Source organism: Capsicum annuum, chromosome 12 (assembly GCF_002878395.1).
Source record: "Capsicum annuum cultivar UCD-10X-F1 chromosome 12, UCD10Xv1.1, whole genome shotgun sequence".
Classification (NCBI taxonomy): Eukaryota; Viridiplantae; Streptophyta; class Magnoliopsida; order Solanales; family Solanaceae; genus Capsicum; species Capsicum annuum.
The window spans coordinates 32,884,102-32,901,392 of NC_061122.1; the positions used below are offsets into that span (position 1 = coordinate 32,884,102).

The window sequence follows — 17,291 nt, forward strand, 5'->3', positions numbered from 1 at the left end:
GTCGAGTAAATGACTAAGCATAGACTAGCATAAACTACAGACTACTTCATTAATAAATGCACTAGACGAGGATACATGTTCATAGACCATGACTAGAATATATTTTGAAAAGGATTTTTTAATTAACAAAATAATATATAATTAGATTTTATGCAATTAAATGAGCCTAAATAAGTCATGTGATCATATGAGAGTCCACGTAAATTGAAAGTGGTGATCAAAGGTGTATGAGGTGATGACTTTTCGTTGAACAACCAACATCCTTAGGGCAATGTTTACCAAAGCATAAGTATGTTGTTAAGAATTCATTTGTTCATCCACTACCCATCCGCACACATCTTTGATCAACTTCTCCAATTTACTTGGACTCTTATACAATCACATGACTTGTTCAAGCTCCTTTAATTGCATAAAATTCAATTATTTATTATTTTATTTATTCATTATTTCTTTTTTTTAATATGCTACTAAGAGCAATAAACCAATGCGATATATTATTGACAAGGCATTAAGTCTAGGATTTATAATGGCCACAACATAAGGCCCTCAAATCACTTTCACTTATTTAATTATTTATATCTTTGACTATGTACTAATATTTTTTTGGACCGTTTCCCCAACCCGTATATACCTTAGCATTGATTGAGTGTGGATCTATACGATTTAGCATCTACCCAATGCATGAGAAGGCATCGATTATATTTATGGTCTATACAAGAGGTCCAGTAGTATGGTATATTAGTGACAAAGCTTGAAGTCTATGATTTACAGTCGACACAATTACATTAATTTAATTATTTATATTTCATGAACCTGCATAATGGAATCCATCGATTACGTAGACAGTCTCATAGTTACTGATCTCAATCAATCATATACTATATCGACCGTGCAACTAATTTTGTAGAAACCTACATAATCGTCGATAAACCTGATTCATTATCCATTAGCATATATGAATTCGTATATATATATATATATATATATATATATATAATTATTTTTGACACTAACAACTATTTCATTCATCTTCTAACAGGGGGAATTGCAAAATTTCAAACAAGAAAAAAATTATATGATTAATGTAGAGACAAACAGAAAGAGCATTACAACAAAATTTCAAACACTTATTTCATAAGTTCATTGAAGCAATGGTTTAACACAATATTTACAACAAAATATGAGCAAAAAGGGCAAAAAAAAGAAATTTTCTTCTAATAAATTCCCTATCCATGAAAGCTTCTTTGTAATGAACTTATAACTACAACTACGGTAGAAATTAAAACCTAAACTAAGGGGATAGTTGGGAGTGATGAACTCTTCGGGCTGCATGTTCAGGCTCTCCATTATCACCCATAAAAAAAAAGTGATACACCGAAGTTCATGGTGGAGGTGCGCTCTGTCCTGAACCAGGTCATAGAAGAGACGGACCAGGTCATTACAGAGGAGGAGAATGTCGTAGCTATGCTGGAAATGAACTCTCCTTCGAGGTATGAGCGAAATGCTCGGCATCTGGTCATATTTATCAATTTTCTTTGGGTTGAAGAAGATGAATATTGTGTATAGTTGATGGTTGTTTATATAGACCAAAATAGAAGCCTTTGGTCTTCCCGATCAGTTGTAGGTAGACACGTGCATCGGTGAAATTCAAGGAGATAGTGTATACCCAATCGACATAGGGTGTAAGTAGATGTGCAGCCGCTTTTTTGATGTGTTATAAATGCTCGACTGCTCATCTGTTCATTTGAATAATTAAATTTTTTAATAGACTTAAAATAGAATTGATAATAAACTATGTGGTATATAAAGAATAATCCTAATAGACTTAACACACAATATATCCCAATAAACTCTGTGTGTGCTAGGGTTGTATATAAGAAGTGATGATATCAACCTAGTGTCTAACTACTTAATTTTTCAAGACTTGTGTCAAAAAAACTAAAAAAGTTTCAATGTGTCTATCTTGAAAATGGAGTTATCCAAGAAATATTTTTTACCGTCTTAGTAGTATTTTACCTTTATTCTTTTGGACAGAAGATTGATTTAAAATAAAATAAAGATTTTCAAATAGATATGTCATCTGTTGCAACGAATATCAATATCTGTTTGAAAATTTCCAACAGCTTAGTCTATCGCAACAAATTTCTTTGCAATTGATTTTAAAAAAATAATTAAGGTCAATTCGGACCAAATTAACTATTTCAAAACTTGTCATTTCCAAAAAATACAAATCAACCCAATACAAAATCATCCATTTGTGGGAAAAATATTTCATCATTTCAAATCTCGATTTCTCGTTTTTTTATTTCTATCTCTACAATAGAGACAACAACTACTCAACATATTGCTCAACCCTTCAAAATAAATCGATTTTCTTTCCATTTTTTACCACATAGATGTTATTTTTGACTTCATTCTCGCTTGTATCCATCGTTTTCTCTATCTTCGCAGGTAACAGAGTTCGAGAAGAGTTCTACATTTGTTCATTGTTCTGAAAATTAGGGCTTTTTAGATAATGATGAAAAAAGAAGACTTTTAGTTGTATTACCTTCCAGAATGAGTTAAGAATTTTGAGTTTTGATGCTAAAAAACATAGAAAGAATCTGATAAAACCCTAGTTTTGATCGAAGTATTTCGTTGATTGTCGTGATATTATTGGATGGTATTTATGGTATTGTTGGTGGTTGTTGGTGGTAGTGTCAGTATTAGTGGTCTTGGTGGTGGTGTCGGTGGTCTTGGTGTTGGTATTGGTGGCATTGGTGGTATTGGTGGTGGTATTGGTGGTCTTGATGCGGGTATTAGTGGCATTGGTGGTCTTGGTAGTAATACTAGTGGTCTTGGTGGCATTGTTGGTGGTCCTGGTGGCATTGGTGGTGCTCTTGGTGGCATTGGTGGTGATTTTGGTGGTCCATCTGTTGCAACAGGTGGAACATCTGTTGGGAGATATTAAATAGGTCTTTAAACAGACTCCCTATCTGTTCCAACTAATGGGTTATATCCATTAGAGTATTTTTTTTTTGTAATGTGGCATATAATAATTTATTGAAATTTCTCTTACCTTTTTTTAAAAAAATTATGCAGACATCACATGTAATGTATTTTTTATTTTTCAGTTGTTTGTAGTTAAAAGTTGTCTCCCAAAAGAACAGAAATTGAAAGTGTATCAACTTCTTACCACCCAACAACAAAAGCTAAAGTACAGATGGATTTAGAGAAACTTCCTGAACAATCTCAGTCAGGAAAAAATAAAGCTGAGGAAAGTTATGAAAAGGAAGGTGGAGAAGGGTATATAGAGGCTGGTGAGGAAAATAAAAGTGAGGCAGAAGTAGAAAGTGATAAAGATGATGTTGATCAACATGATGATAAACAAGAAGAGGAAGAAGTATAAAGTGAGAAAGAGGACGATGATCAACATGATGATAATGCATCACCAATGGGGAGTGAATTAAGATCGAAATCCCAGCATGAGGCGGTCAAAACTATTAGCATTGATAGGTTTCAAGTTGCGATGATAATAGATGACCCTGCAGAACTAACTGGTGATATTGTACTTAAATGTCAATTAGGGAAACCTTTTGATGAATTTAGGAAAACTATGACGAATGAAAACATAGATAGAATTTTTAAGAAGAGCTGCTTTGGATACTTTCTTGGGTTGCCTGAGGACCACACTGCCCGTTTCCAAATGAGAATGGTATATGATCTTCTCAAGCGCAAGATAAAGTGCGTAGGTAATGATAAAGATTCGAAGGAAAGGGAAAAAAGAAGGATAAAATCTGGATCAACTATAGCATGCTAGTTTGTTTTGGCTTGAAAAAGTTTGCCATAGTGACGGCCTTGGGATACGATCGTCCATAAGAACCTCTCACCAAGAAAACCACTCGTATAAGGTCCAAGGCAAGCAGGATAGACAAATCACCACCACCATCAAATAGAAGGAAGGCATTGTCTAAGCAACCACCCACAAAAACCAACAAACGCAAGGAAAAAATAGATGGGTTATTGGACATTGTTGGACTTAGCTGCAAAGCGGTGGATTTGAAAGAAGATCTCAAGGATAAAACCATACCAAAGCAGTACAAGGAGTAATATATTGGCAAGAAACATCAAGAAAGTCATAGAAGATGATTTTTTAGCGCTTGCTGATGATTTTAAGAAATTCAATGATTATCCCTGGGGATATGAAAACTAAAACTTGACTGTTAAATATTTACTAATAAAGCTATCCCCAAAGACGATCATATTATATGACTTTCCTTGGGTTTTCATGATAATTTTAATCACTATTTGTTTAATCGTCCTTTAATTTATATTGAATAATTATTTGCTTGCCTCCTATTTGTATTTTTTAGGCTTGAGCATTTGAAGCCATTCCTCACCTTTGAAAGCAGGCCAAGGATCACCCAAATGAGGTTTATCGTCCAAGGATCCTTAGGTGGTTGGCTGCAAAGAACAACATAAGAGTTAAGGAGGCTGATCTCTTTAACCCTCCAGATGATGCAGTACGTCTTCTTTCAAGTAAAATAATTTGACTCAAAGAAAGATTTAAAATAGATGTGCCATCTGTTGCAACAGATGGGTCATCTGTTGCAACAGATGGGTCATCTGTTGCATCAGATTATCGATCTACTGCAATTAGTGCAACAGATGAGTAATCTGTTGCGACAGACGATCCATATTTTACAATAGATTAACCATCTGTTGCTCTGGTTCTCTGAACTCGACTCAACAGATTACCCATCTACTGCAAATTATGCAATAGATGGGTAATCTGATGCAATATATTACCCATCTATTGCGATATACATATTAACTGTTGCGACAGATAGATCATCTATTGCATAAGTTGACTGTGTAAACATGTAACCTAACTGACTGCAAATTATTATTATATGATTTAAATGTATCTGTCTATTTTTTTATAGATTGTGCATCCTTGGATCATGTCTACCGAGCAGGAGTTGGGGATGACTTTTTTTATTACTCTAGGTCTTGTCGATATAATAACAGACCTAATGGTAGAGTTAATCACTACAAAAAATGAATAAAATTGCGGGGTTTATTTGTAGGGTTATTTTAACCTCCGTAAAATTATATGAAATGCGGAGGTTAAAAATATGTTTCTAAAATTTATAAATTTGCAAGGGTTTTAAACCCCGCTATCAATTGAAAATATAGCACTTATCCCATAAAAATATATTTTCCCTCTCTTTTTTTTTTAATTGGCCACAATTTTCCCTCTCGTTTAATTGACACTCTCATTTTCCCCCAAATCACCCTCTCATTTTCCCCAAATGACCCTCTCTAACATTTTCCACCAAATTGAATCCGATCGGCCGACCATTGCATGCACTTGAGCTGGACTCCGAGATTGGTGCACTTTCCTGTATTGACAGATTAATGTAAGTCCTGTATTGCATTTAATTGACTTCTGTGCTTGGATTTAATTAGGTCAAATGGATGATATTTGAGTTGAAGTAGAAAGAAGAGTATTTTAAGTTGAACTGTAGTAGTCGAAGTTGTTTGGAACTTTACTTGGCAAAAGTTGTTTATGGATGTTGGAACTTTGTGACTGAAATTTGAAGATTTTCTTCTGAATACACCTTAGGAATACACTCTGTGAACTGCAGAAGTGGAATTTGACTGGAACTTCACTTGAAGATTTTATTTTGAATACAATTTCTGTCATTGCTTGCTTATTACCAGTTTATTGTGCTGCCAAAAGCATTTGTTTACAAGTTTACTTGGCTATTAACATGGTGCATGCCCATCTATTAGGCCTTTCTTGATAAAAAATAAGTTTCAATAGTATATTCCCATGGTTTATGAGTTGAGACTTTGAGTTAGTTTCTTGTTAACACTAGTTATTAACTATGGTTCTTGTCATAAATATTAATATCTGTGCTTTCTTTTTCTTTTTTTTTTTGGGTTGTAAAGGAACTGGTTCATTCTTGGTCCTTATTGGCCTTATCCATATATCATCCTCATAGTACTTTGGCATTTGGCTTTTCTTTGATTTTTCCTGAATAGCATGCTTTATTCACTTTGTTGCTGCTATTTTAGCTCTTGTATTTTTCTTTCTTGGTTGTTAGTGAGAGTTGGTACATGCTATGTTGCTCGGAGTCTTCAAAAATGTCGATAGGTACGTATCGGGTCCTTTGAAAGTTGTGCGTTTGTGGAGGATCCGACACGGGTGCAATAACATTTTGGAGAGTCTGAGCAACACACGATACATGTATGTGGTTTGTGTATATGTTTTTGGTGACTATACTATTTGAAAATCTAAATTTTTGGGTCAATTTAACTCCATTTTTCTGAAATGCTCATCATTACTTCACTGGATTAATGCCACTACACTCCATCAAGAACTTGTTTCTTCTCTGACCCTTTAACCCCCACCACCTCTTTTTGTCTTAATTTCACCCAAGAAAGGGGGCACATATTTCAAGAAGTTGAAAAAAATTGAATATTTTGTACTTTTTTTTCCACAGTTAACTGGTGAAATAGTAGGAGAAGTGAAAGCAGTTGCAAATATGCATCAAAGGAAAGCAGAAATGGATAGGCACTCTGATGCTTTTATTGCTTTACCAGATTGGTATAAGCACTCACTACTAGTCCAATTTTCACTCTTTTACACTCAAATTCCCAAGCAGAATACTAATAGAAAAAGGACATCAGGTGCTTTTAGTTTGCTATTTTGGGCATAGATTCACCATATCTCTTGTCTGTTTTATTATTCTGTGAGTTCAAATAGTCTTCTCTTAGCTTAGTATTCCTCATATTTCCACAATAACTTTTAAGAGCAGTAACATCTAATATGCATTAGTTATGTCTTGGGAGAATAGTTTGCTCCCTCAAGGGACGGAGCTAGGATTTGAAGCTTATAAGTTCGAGAGTTTAATCTTATTGAGTTTGAAATTAATAATTTGTGCACATGTTAAATGAATTTCTTAAAACAAATACAGGGTTTGAGCCAAAACGACTGAGTTCTGTCGATCCCGCGTCCTATCCTAAGTGCAAAACGAAATATATTTGTTTAACTTTTGGTAATCGGAGCTAGTCCAATCCACGGCCATTACCTTAACAACAACAAAAAGCTTCTTCTGTCAGTAACTACAATATGGACAGTAAAAATGTCATTGTTTGCAACGACACCAGGGTATTATTAATTCTCTTTCTCTTCTTGAATTTCATTTGGAATCCATTTTTTAACACAATTGCTTTTAATCTGTTGTATTCCCCAACTGTAAAACCAAACTGATCTTTAATAGCAGATTACAGGTTGGTGACTTTGAATGTGTCAATATATTACTTATTTCTTAATTACTCCCGGATCAGCTAACTTGACTCCATGCCCTCTTTTTTCCTTTACATTATTACACTACACTGTGTGATATCAAAGTTTTCTGATTTTCTCCTAAAATTTAGTTTATTTTGTTTAGATACATTTCATCCCTACACAATAAAGTACAGTTTTGACTTATATAAAAAAAGAAAGAAAAACTTTGGTTTTTAGTATGCCATGATCAAATGTTTACCTATTCTTGAAAATTAAATCCTTAACAATCACTTCTCCTTCACAAGATATAAGCTTTAACTTTAATTTCTCGTTATGGAGATCATCATCCACCAACTCAAGCATGATGCTCTTCCTTTCCTAGTGGAACCTGCTATTCAGTATCAAGTGAAAGAGTTTTTGTACCAAGCATTTGCTTAACGTAACTAATGATTCTAGCTATTTTCTTTCTTATGTTTGTTTCTCTCTTTTAGACTTTTCTTTTGGGGCCAGTCATGGTAGTCCTAATACATTTTTCTAATCTATTTTGATATATAAATGGACAGTATAATGTTGTGTGTCAATTCTCAATGTTTTAATGAACTAATGCAGTATGTCAAGTGTGGCTTTGTGGGTGAGAATTTTCCCACATCTGTATTCCCTTGTGTTGTAGGGAGGCCAATGCTAAGATATGAAGAATCCTTCATCGAACAAGACTTGAAGGTAATCATCTCTCTCTTTATTCTTACCCTTCAATGAAAGATGGGATACTTCTCTTGCATTTATAAACAACTAGGGAGCTCTTCCAGGAAAAAGAAAATCTGGGTTGTAACTTCACTAGTTCAACAGTTGCTTGCTAAACCAGATGTTATAGCTACTTCTTGTGAAATGAAGTCTTGCCTTTTTTGAGTTCCAATTCACCTCAGGATTGTTAGAGTTCTGCTTACACTGTATATTCCTAGATTCTTTGTATATACTTCTAGGTTGCAACTAGGACATAGGGAACCTTCCTGCCATCTCTTTTGTAGTAGTATCCCCTTAATTATCTCTCTCTTTTCGCCTTATATCCTTCTCTTATATACTTTGGTATCTAACTGTTGAGCTTCATAAGTAATGCAACTCCCAAAACCAAATTAGTTTTGCAAAACCAAATTATTCTTCAAATTAGGAAAGTGACACGCCATGTACATGTGATGCACTGTCGTTTTCTCTTAGTTTTGATAGAATTGTTTGAATGTTGAAGTAGCATTGAGGATTGAATTAAAGGTGTAGGATGATGATGTTAAGAAAGTATGCCGGAGCTTTACATGTTGGTGTTGTTTGCACAGTATTCTTGAGTGTGATCATTTGACGTGCTTATAAATCTGAACCTTATTAATAATATTGGCATCTGGTTTAAGAATGAATTCATCACATTGTTATATGCTAAACTTAAGGAACTGATGTGATAATGTTATGGTTTGTTGAATTCTATGGAAGTGAAGTGGGGTGTATGTTTAAAGTTTGAGTAGTGTGCAAGGAGATAAAATTATTGAGGTGCAGGATAACAATATATGGAGGGGCCAAAATTGATCTCTATCCAAAATTTCCATGAACGATAGATACCCACGCTTGAACACCAAAATCTGATGTGAGGCTGCTCCTATACCACTTGTAATGAACTCGATCACAAACCTCCATTAGTGTTGGAGGGACACTAACAACAATAGATGACTTAGGACAGATAGGGACATTGTTAGGTTATCCAAAAGACAGCATTAGTATATTTGTGTCATTACTCAGCATATGGAAACAGAGACATGATGCCACGAATAGTTAATAGTGAACATAAGAGTTCGAGCATTATAGAGAGTTATTATAAACTTTGGAGAGTTTGCCATATCGACGTGGCAAAATCATGAACCAGTTCTCTATATTCTTCAAATCCCCTAAGGTTCCTCGACCAACAACATATCTATACTTTTTATCCAACTTCCACACAGTAAAATTGGCACAATTAGGTGATATCACATTACTAGGAAAATAGAACTTGACATTTATGGGGTTGTTACTAAGAATGATTTTACCAGTTTTATTTGGATATGCAGGAAAGAATTCCACAGCAAGGCCATTGTTAAGTTCATTAGTGGCTTGGATAATGTCTTGGGACAACCAACTCTACTAAAAACTTTAGACAAAATAAGACCACCTCCTTTGCCTCTTTTAGCTGGTAAAACATAGTATTTAACACCTGCTTTGATTGGATTCTTAGCAGTGTCAAGTATTGTTTCGTTACTACTCAAGTATTGGATTCCATGACTCTACGTACATACACAATTACACATGCATACTCTATCCGTTTCAATTTATGTGGTGATGTTTGATTGGTCATGATAAATTCTTTAAGAACAAATAAAAAAATTAATGTGTCACACATAATTGAATAGAAAGTAAGTAATCTAGTAATAAATCTCTATAATGTCACCTCGTTATAACGACATTTCACTATAGAGGCTTGATTTTCTCTGAAACTTTGGAAAATTTTCCAACAAGGTGTTAAAGAATGATGTTCACTATAACTTGTCCTTTATAATAAGGATTGAAAGTTTATCGATTGATTTTTATACTTTGCATTTTTATGTAGCCAAGTGATGCGGCTAGCGGACCCATTTCGCCCATGGATACAAAGAGATCACGTGATGATAATGATCCTAATGACATTCTTTGATTTTGTTGCATTTGTCTTGGATATTCAATTATGATGATGTAATTGTATGGTTGGAGTGAATCTTAGAATATTGAAGGTTTTGTGTTTAAATTTGATTTTGGAGTTTGAAGATACTAGTTAGTGTTGAAAATTTGGAGTTTGAAGATGTTAATGTTGAAACTTTAATTTTGAAGTTTAATGTTCAATGTATTTTTGATATGCTTGTAAATTACAATGTTTAATTACTCGTGTTGTATTAATGATATATGAATTGAACATTGGATTATAGGTTATGCCTAAAGGAATAATTAAATTTGAGCTAAATTTAGAATTTATAATTAGTTATTGGAAATTGATGGGCCCTACTAAATTTTTTTAAAAAAATAAATTGCGGAGGTTTTAAACCCCCGCAATTTTTAAATAAAAATTTATTATAAAAATAATTAAATTTAGAATTACGGGGGGCCAATCGTCGCAAAATAACCCTCGCAAATTAATTATGGGGGTCGAGAAAAAACTGTCGCAACTTGCTTGTGACAGCTCATATTGTGAGGGATTTTGGGAATTGTCGAAATTACATTTTGCGGGGGTTTCAAACCCCAGCAAACCTTAAAATTAACACCCAAAATTAACACCCGTAATTTGACCCTTTTTTTGTAGTGAATAAAGAAGGAATTGGCTTGAGCAACAACCATAAGAAGAGTAGTTAGCCAAGGTCAACCTAATGTTGAAAATCTTCATGATCAACCTACTTCAACAGATCCAGGTGCTTCTTCTGAGGGTGTTGTTGGTGGAGTTATTGATGTTGGTGGAAGTCATCCTTATGCTGATGCTAGTCGTGATGATGAGCATGTTGATGCTCAAGAAAAAATAAATACGTTTGAAAACACCCCTTACACAGGTCTCTCTCACCCTTACATCGGTCCCTCCCACCCTTACAGTGGTCCCTCTCACCCCTCCTCACCCTCATGTTCTCATTGCAAATACAAAGTGTGCAAGGACAGGTAGGATAAACTCCTTGAAAAATTAGAGGCTATATCTAAAGCTGTTGAGGAATTGAAATCCAAAAGGGGTGTCATACCATTCAAGAAGGTGAGAGAGCCATACACTTCTACAGTGACGATTAGAAGGAAGAAAAGAAAAAGTGCTCAAATACTTTCCAGTCTGAAAATAAAAAGATTGCAACTCACCCCTCTCCAAAAGTTGTTGAAATTCCGAGGCCACTAAAGAAGGTAGACATATAAGCAACACTTGGCAACCAAGAGATGACGGAACTGCGAAATGCCAAGTATCCCAAGAAGAAGAAGCCTACAGAAGAATACACCATGCATATGATTGACTACCAAGACTTTAGGAGTATGACAGTTATGCGTAAGTGGTAGGTGGATAAGGTAAGTTTACTTTTCCTAACCTAGCCCTCTAATCTACTCTATGAAGAAGAAGCTACGCAACAGATGTGTCATATGTTGCAACAACTGGTATTCTGGTGTAACTGGTGGTTGTTTTGTTGCAACATATTAAACATCTATTGTATAAGTTGCGTTAGCTGGGTAATCTGTGAACAAATTCAGTGAACCCTCTGCAATAGATGGATCATCTGTTGCATCTTTCCATTATGTTTTTTCTTCTTTACAATTACTAACTTATTTAAAAATTATCTTCTTATATCACAATATATTGATGAAATTCTTTGCCTCATGAGGGGCAGGCAATTATCATACCTAGATGCTTATGATGTTGCCGATAGGATAATGGACCTCAACTTCTACAATAATTTCAAGAATATGTACAATGGGCTCAGGGATCTAGCTAAAACTCTCGGTGGCCCGAGATTCGATTGGTTAGTTTCTACGTACGAATGGGAGAAAGATATAATTAACTATGTTAGAGGGAAGCGGATATATCCATATGGCAAGAGCTAGAACAAGGCAAAGAGTATTCTTGCATTCATGAACAAGGAAGTCAAACATTTTTTCGCTATTGAGATACTTCTCGAGGAGGGAAAGATTAAGGTTTATGACTGCAACTTACCTGTCTTCGACGATGTTGCTTTTTGTATCCACATGCAGCCACTATTGGAGTTGCTCCCCAGCTTATTGAGGCAGAGTAAACTGATAGATCATTTGCTAGTGGAAGTTTTGATGAAGAAAGCATGGGATTTTGAATGTCGAAACAAGGACATGGACCTTCAAAAAAATAAAAGCAATGTCGCGTGCCGAATGTTTGCTGACCCGCACAGAAATGTCTGATCTGTGCGATGCCACTATGGAAAAGATGTAAGAGGTCTGGGCTTATGGGCTACTAACTAAATGCTTGGAACTTGTGTATAAAGAAGAAGATGTACAAAGACAAACACCATAACAATTTTTTATGTTTGACGAAAGTTGATATTTTTATAATGCAACAGATAGTATATCTGTTGTGACAGATTGATAATTTGTTGTCATAGGTTGGTCATCTGTTGCATTATGCAAATGTCTCTCAGTCTCTGTCGCAACAGATATACAATCTATTGCAATATATAGTCTATCTGTTGCAACTGGTAGGTAATCTATTCGAACAAATAAAAAAACTAGGAAGACTTGTTTGATAATTTCCAACAGATAACCTACACGTTGCAACATATGTCTAAATTTGTTTGATAATTTTCAACAGATATGTCGTAAGTTGTAACAGATGTATTATCTGTTGTGATATTTGAATCTAGTATTCCATTTCAATTAATAAGTTCAAAACTAAGGATTAAATTATATTCATAGACAACATAAAATAAATCGAAGACTTCAGAAATTACATGAAATAACTCAATAAATAAATGAAATGTAAAAAAAATCATTATGGATACAAATGATCTCTACAAATAAATCAACAATTTAACCTTTGGTGCCAACAATTATCAAGGAGAGGTTATTACTTTGACAGGCTTAAGCTATAAATATCTACTCAATATAGACAAGTTGTTCTTCATCCGGTGCCATGGAATTCGGCTTTGATCGTCGTGGATCTTTAATGTCGCTTGCATACGGTTTCTGAGTTTTTGATTCTCCTTATTCCATAAAAAATTAGCATATATTTTGTGGAGTAATCCAGCATCAAGTCCATCATTTAGTAATTGTAATCCATCACTCGAATACTCGATGTAAGCTGCAACAAAAAACCACAATCCCTATGTTTAAAAAAAAAAGATAATACATATCTTGTAGTTCATGTAAGCGTTGTGAAATTTATGAAATAAAACTAAATCATGATAGTTACAGGCTACCAAGGGGTTGTTGAGCAATTCCTTCAGCATATTCTACATCAAATGGATTACCCATTTTATCTCGGTATGTTTCAATCGTCGATCAATAAGTACGAACCTTTTGGTTCGAAGAGTCACTCGTATCAAGGTAAGTAGGCAATATTTTAGCCAGCTTTTGTATCTCAAACGACGGCCCAGAACGTCTCTTTCATGATATTGAGTCATAAACTCGAATGCGCCTCTCTTTTAGAACGATGACAGCCAACACCCAATAGAATTCATCACCACAATTGATTGGGATCTATACTTCGTTGATCAAATGCCAAGGTAAGTCAGTTGGAATGATAAAACCTTTGACGATATTGATTAAACATTCCTCATTTCGGGAAACTTTCGGTTATTGTTGACAAAATCTATCATAGGCATTATTGATGTAAACTTTGTACAAATAATTGTCTGTCGTGTATCTGTATTATTCTTGTATTTTCAACTTGGCCTTCTTTCAAAGGCAGTAAAAAATAACATTGATGTGCTGCACATATTATCAAACATTTCAGATTACGTGACAGTAAAATTAATACACAAATGCAATTAAATAAAGTATTAATTAATAGTAATATGTATGATATGTAAACCTCATTATTCCAACAAGTTTGGGGCTGTGACATCAAATAGAACCAATCCTTTATTCCTGGATGTACAACAGCAAAGTCGAACATATCAAAACCAAGACTATTTTTTCACTTTGTAGTGTTCGTCATTTTGTTTTCCACATAATTTATATGTGTTAATGTCATATTTTTACAACAAGAATTGTATAAATCGATATCTTTAAAAAAAGATTTATGTACCTGCCGGCGAGATGCTTTAACAGCCCATCGGCAATACATCCTGAATAGTCGTTGATTAACTTTGTTAGTTTTTTTTGGAGCCTTATCCGCGATGTTAAACTCTTCAAACGGGTAATGCTTCCATTCTCCTGAACTGATAGGCTCCACTTTTTCTTCTTCCATGGAAGCAGTTGATGGATTATCAATTGTGATATTATGCTGTTCAATAATAGCTTCTACTATGATATCCATCTGGAAAGCAGAATTATCAATGCTAATCACAGATATACAACAGATTATCTATTGTATCAGATGGATCATCTATTGGGACAAACTCGAACAGGTAAAACAGAGATGTATGATAATTTTAAATAAATGACTCATATGTTACAACATATGACTTATCTATTGGTACAAATTAAAATAGTACTAAGACCTGTTTGATTTTGCTGAAACAGACGAACATATGTTGCAACAGATAACACATCTGATGCAACAGGTTATATGACAGTTGCAACAGATGTACATATCTGTTTGATAATTTTTAGCATATGTATAATCTGTTGAAACAGACGTATCTATTTATTTGTTAGAAAAGATGATATACATTCACCTTCTTCAGCTCATGCTGCTCTTCTATGGCCCTTGTACATTGATTAAAGGTGCAAGACAAAGACAGATGGAGTTGTAATTTTGCTTTTTTCAATGATTGATGATGCCTTAGAAATTTCTTTTCTTCTCCTCTTAGCCACCTTGATCTCTAGTAGAGTGTATGGATATGAAATCCTCTTTGATGGAATGAGGCCTCCCTTAGATATTATCTTCTTTACAGAAGCAGTTAATACATTAATGGTATTAATAACTCCATCATATTTTGTCTTACATTCTTGACATTTGCATGCAGAACATTCGCTAAAAGTGAAAAAATATGTATAACCAGTATGATCATAATCATAATGGTTTGTTGTTTCAAAAACTGTAAGAGGAGAACCACTACCACTACCATCATCAATAACAATAATTTCACCCTCCAAAATTATTTTTCTTGTGATGGTTGTTACTCCAAACAATTTCTTCTTTATTTTATCAATGACCTTAGGGTCCAATAAAGTTTGCGCAGACCGTAAAGTAAGAAAAAATTGTATCTTCAACTCGATTGGTTGGAACAAGCCACAGATAAACAATCTAAAATAAATCAGCACATATATTAGAATGATGATGAAATCATTTAAAAAATCATTAATTAAAATAAAAACTTAATTAGAATTAGACTTACTGCTTCCTTCGCGGGGTTGAAGAGATCAAGAAATTTTACATTTTTATCAGTTTTGACCGACAACCATCAAAAAACTTCTTCCTAGTAGTTCACTTCTTGTCTCAAAGAAGGAATGGCTTCAAATGCCCAAACCTATAAAATAATAACAATAAATTAAAGGCATTATTGAATAAAAAAATGAATCATGACATAATTAAAGAAACATTTACCATGAAAGCCCATGGAAAGCCATATAAGTTGACTGTCATTGGCATTAAAGGAGTCAACAAATGTTTGACAGTCATTTTGAAGCTTTCATAACCTCAAGGATAGCTGTTAAATGTCTCAAGATCCTCGGAGAGCTTTATCAAATCAAGTGGTATGTTGTTGTTAACGTCTCTCGCCCAAAGATCATTATCTACAAACCAAACCAAGCACAATGATTTCATGTGCTTCTTTGAAAGTCTTTTACCTTTCAACATTTCTATCAAATTAATGTTTTTGAAGCTTGGACAACAAAGGACACTAGGTCATTACGATCACTCGACTTGCCTTTGCCTTTTTGGGGTGTGCGGGATGTTTTTTTATGGGTTAGAATAGGTACAACTTGAGAAGGAGAAGGAGGATAACATTTTAATCCAGTAACTATGGCAAACTCCTTCTAACCAAAACAAATAGTATGCCACAGTAATTTATCCACACCTCATCCATCTTATCTTTGTTTTCATACATAAGTCTACGTTTGAGAAGATCATATACCATTTTTATTTGAAAATGAGCATTATTTTCCTCCGGCAAATTAAGATATTGCCCAAAGTGGATGTCCCTGAAATAAGCATCCAATTTTTATTTTTGAAGTATTTTTCTGAAGGCATCGAAAGATTTTTCCATGGCTTACTTAACCACGAAATCACCCGTTAAATCTGTGGTACCATCGCACTGAATTCTTATAGGATAACGATTAATGCTGAAAGTTTTGACCAACTCTTCGGTGGAAGGGATATTAGCATTCTTATCTTCTCTTTTAAAACATTCCTTCTCCCCATTTTCATCATCTTCTGCTCCTGATTGAGATAACGCTTATAAAGCAAGCTCATAGAGTGGTGAATATAGCCTAGCTATTTCACTTGTTCCTTTACTTGAACTTGATTCGGTTTCTTTTCTTTTGGGAGCCATATTATCTAAAATTAACAGGAACATAAAATAAATTATAATTGATTAATGCATCATTAAAAAAGGATAACAGTAAATCAAATATGTACAATACTAAAATAAAAGTTCCAACAGATCACACATCTGTTGCACCAGGTAGGTTATCTGTTGCAGCATATAACCAACCTATTGCAGTGGATGAGTAATCCGTTGAAAATAATAAAAATAGGCCACATATCTGTTGCACCAGGTAGGATATCTGTTGCAACATATAACCAACCTATTGCAGCGGATGAGTAATCCATTGGAAACAATAAAAATATATCACCCATCTATTGCACCAGGTAGGTTATCTGTTGCAGTATATAACCAACCTGTTGCAATGGATGAGTAATCCGTTGGAAATAATAAAAATAGACCATACATTTATTGCACTAGGTAGGTTATCTGTTGCAGTATATAACCAACCTGTTACAGCGAATGAGTAATTCATTGGAAATAATAAAAATAGATCACTCATATGTTGAACTAGATCACTCATTTGTTGCAGCTTATAACCAACCTACTGAAGCCGATAATCAATAATCCATTGAAAACAATAAAAATAGATCACTCATCTATTGCACTAGGTAGGTTATCTGTTACAACCTATAACCAACCTGTTGCAGCGGATAATTAATTCGTTGGAAATAATAAAAATAGATGACTCATTTGTTGAAACATATCACTCATTTGTTGCAATATCAGTTATCTGTGGGATCAATATTATTTAGATTTATTCCAAACAGAAGAGTCGTCTTCGCAACAGATGAATGATTTGTTAGATTGTTCATCTGTTACATCAGATTTTT

The 17,291-nt window shown here is 34.2% G+C and overlaps 1 protein-coding gene across 7 annotated transcripts; it reads left to right on the forward strand.

Moving 5' to 3' along the window:
• Nucleotides 1–5,197: 5,197 nt before the first annotated feature.
• On the forward strand, nucleotides 5,198–10,073 carry LOC124889507 (actin-related protein 2-like). Of its 7 annotated transcripts, XR_007048556.1 has the most exons (5): nucleotides 5,204–5,402; nucleotides 6,492–6,595; nucleotides 6,966–7,159; nucleotides 7,889–7,999; nucleotides 9,900–10,073. XR_007048556.1 is itself a non-coding variant. In XM_047401437.1 (4 exons), the coding sequence occupies exons 2-4, from the start codon at nucleotides 6,534–6,536 to the stop codon at nucleotides 9,981–9,983; spliced, it is 279 nt and encodes a 92-aa protein (XP_047257393.1). In that variant the 5' UTR covers nucleotides 5,198–5,402; nucleotides 6,492–6,533; the 3' UTR covers nucleotides 9,984–10,073. The 7 variants fall into 7 exon arrangements, 2 of the variants coding, with proteins under 2 accessions (XP_047257393.1, XP_047257394.1); XM_047401437.1 differs by lacking the exon at nucleotides 6,966–7,159 and having other exon boundaries at nucleotides 5,198–5,402; nucleotides 6,492–6,678; nucleotides 7,950–7,999; XR_007048558.1 differs by having other exon boundaries at nucleotides 5,202–5,402; nucleotides 6,966–7,999.
• Nucleotides 10,074–17,291: the final 7,218 nt, after the last annotated feature.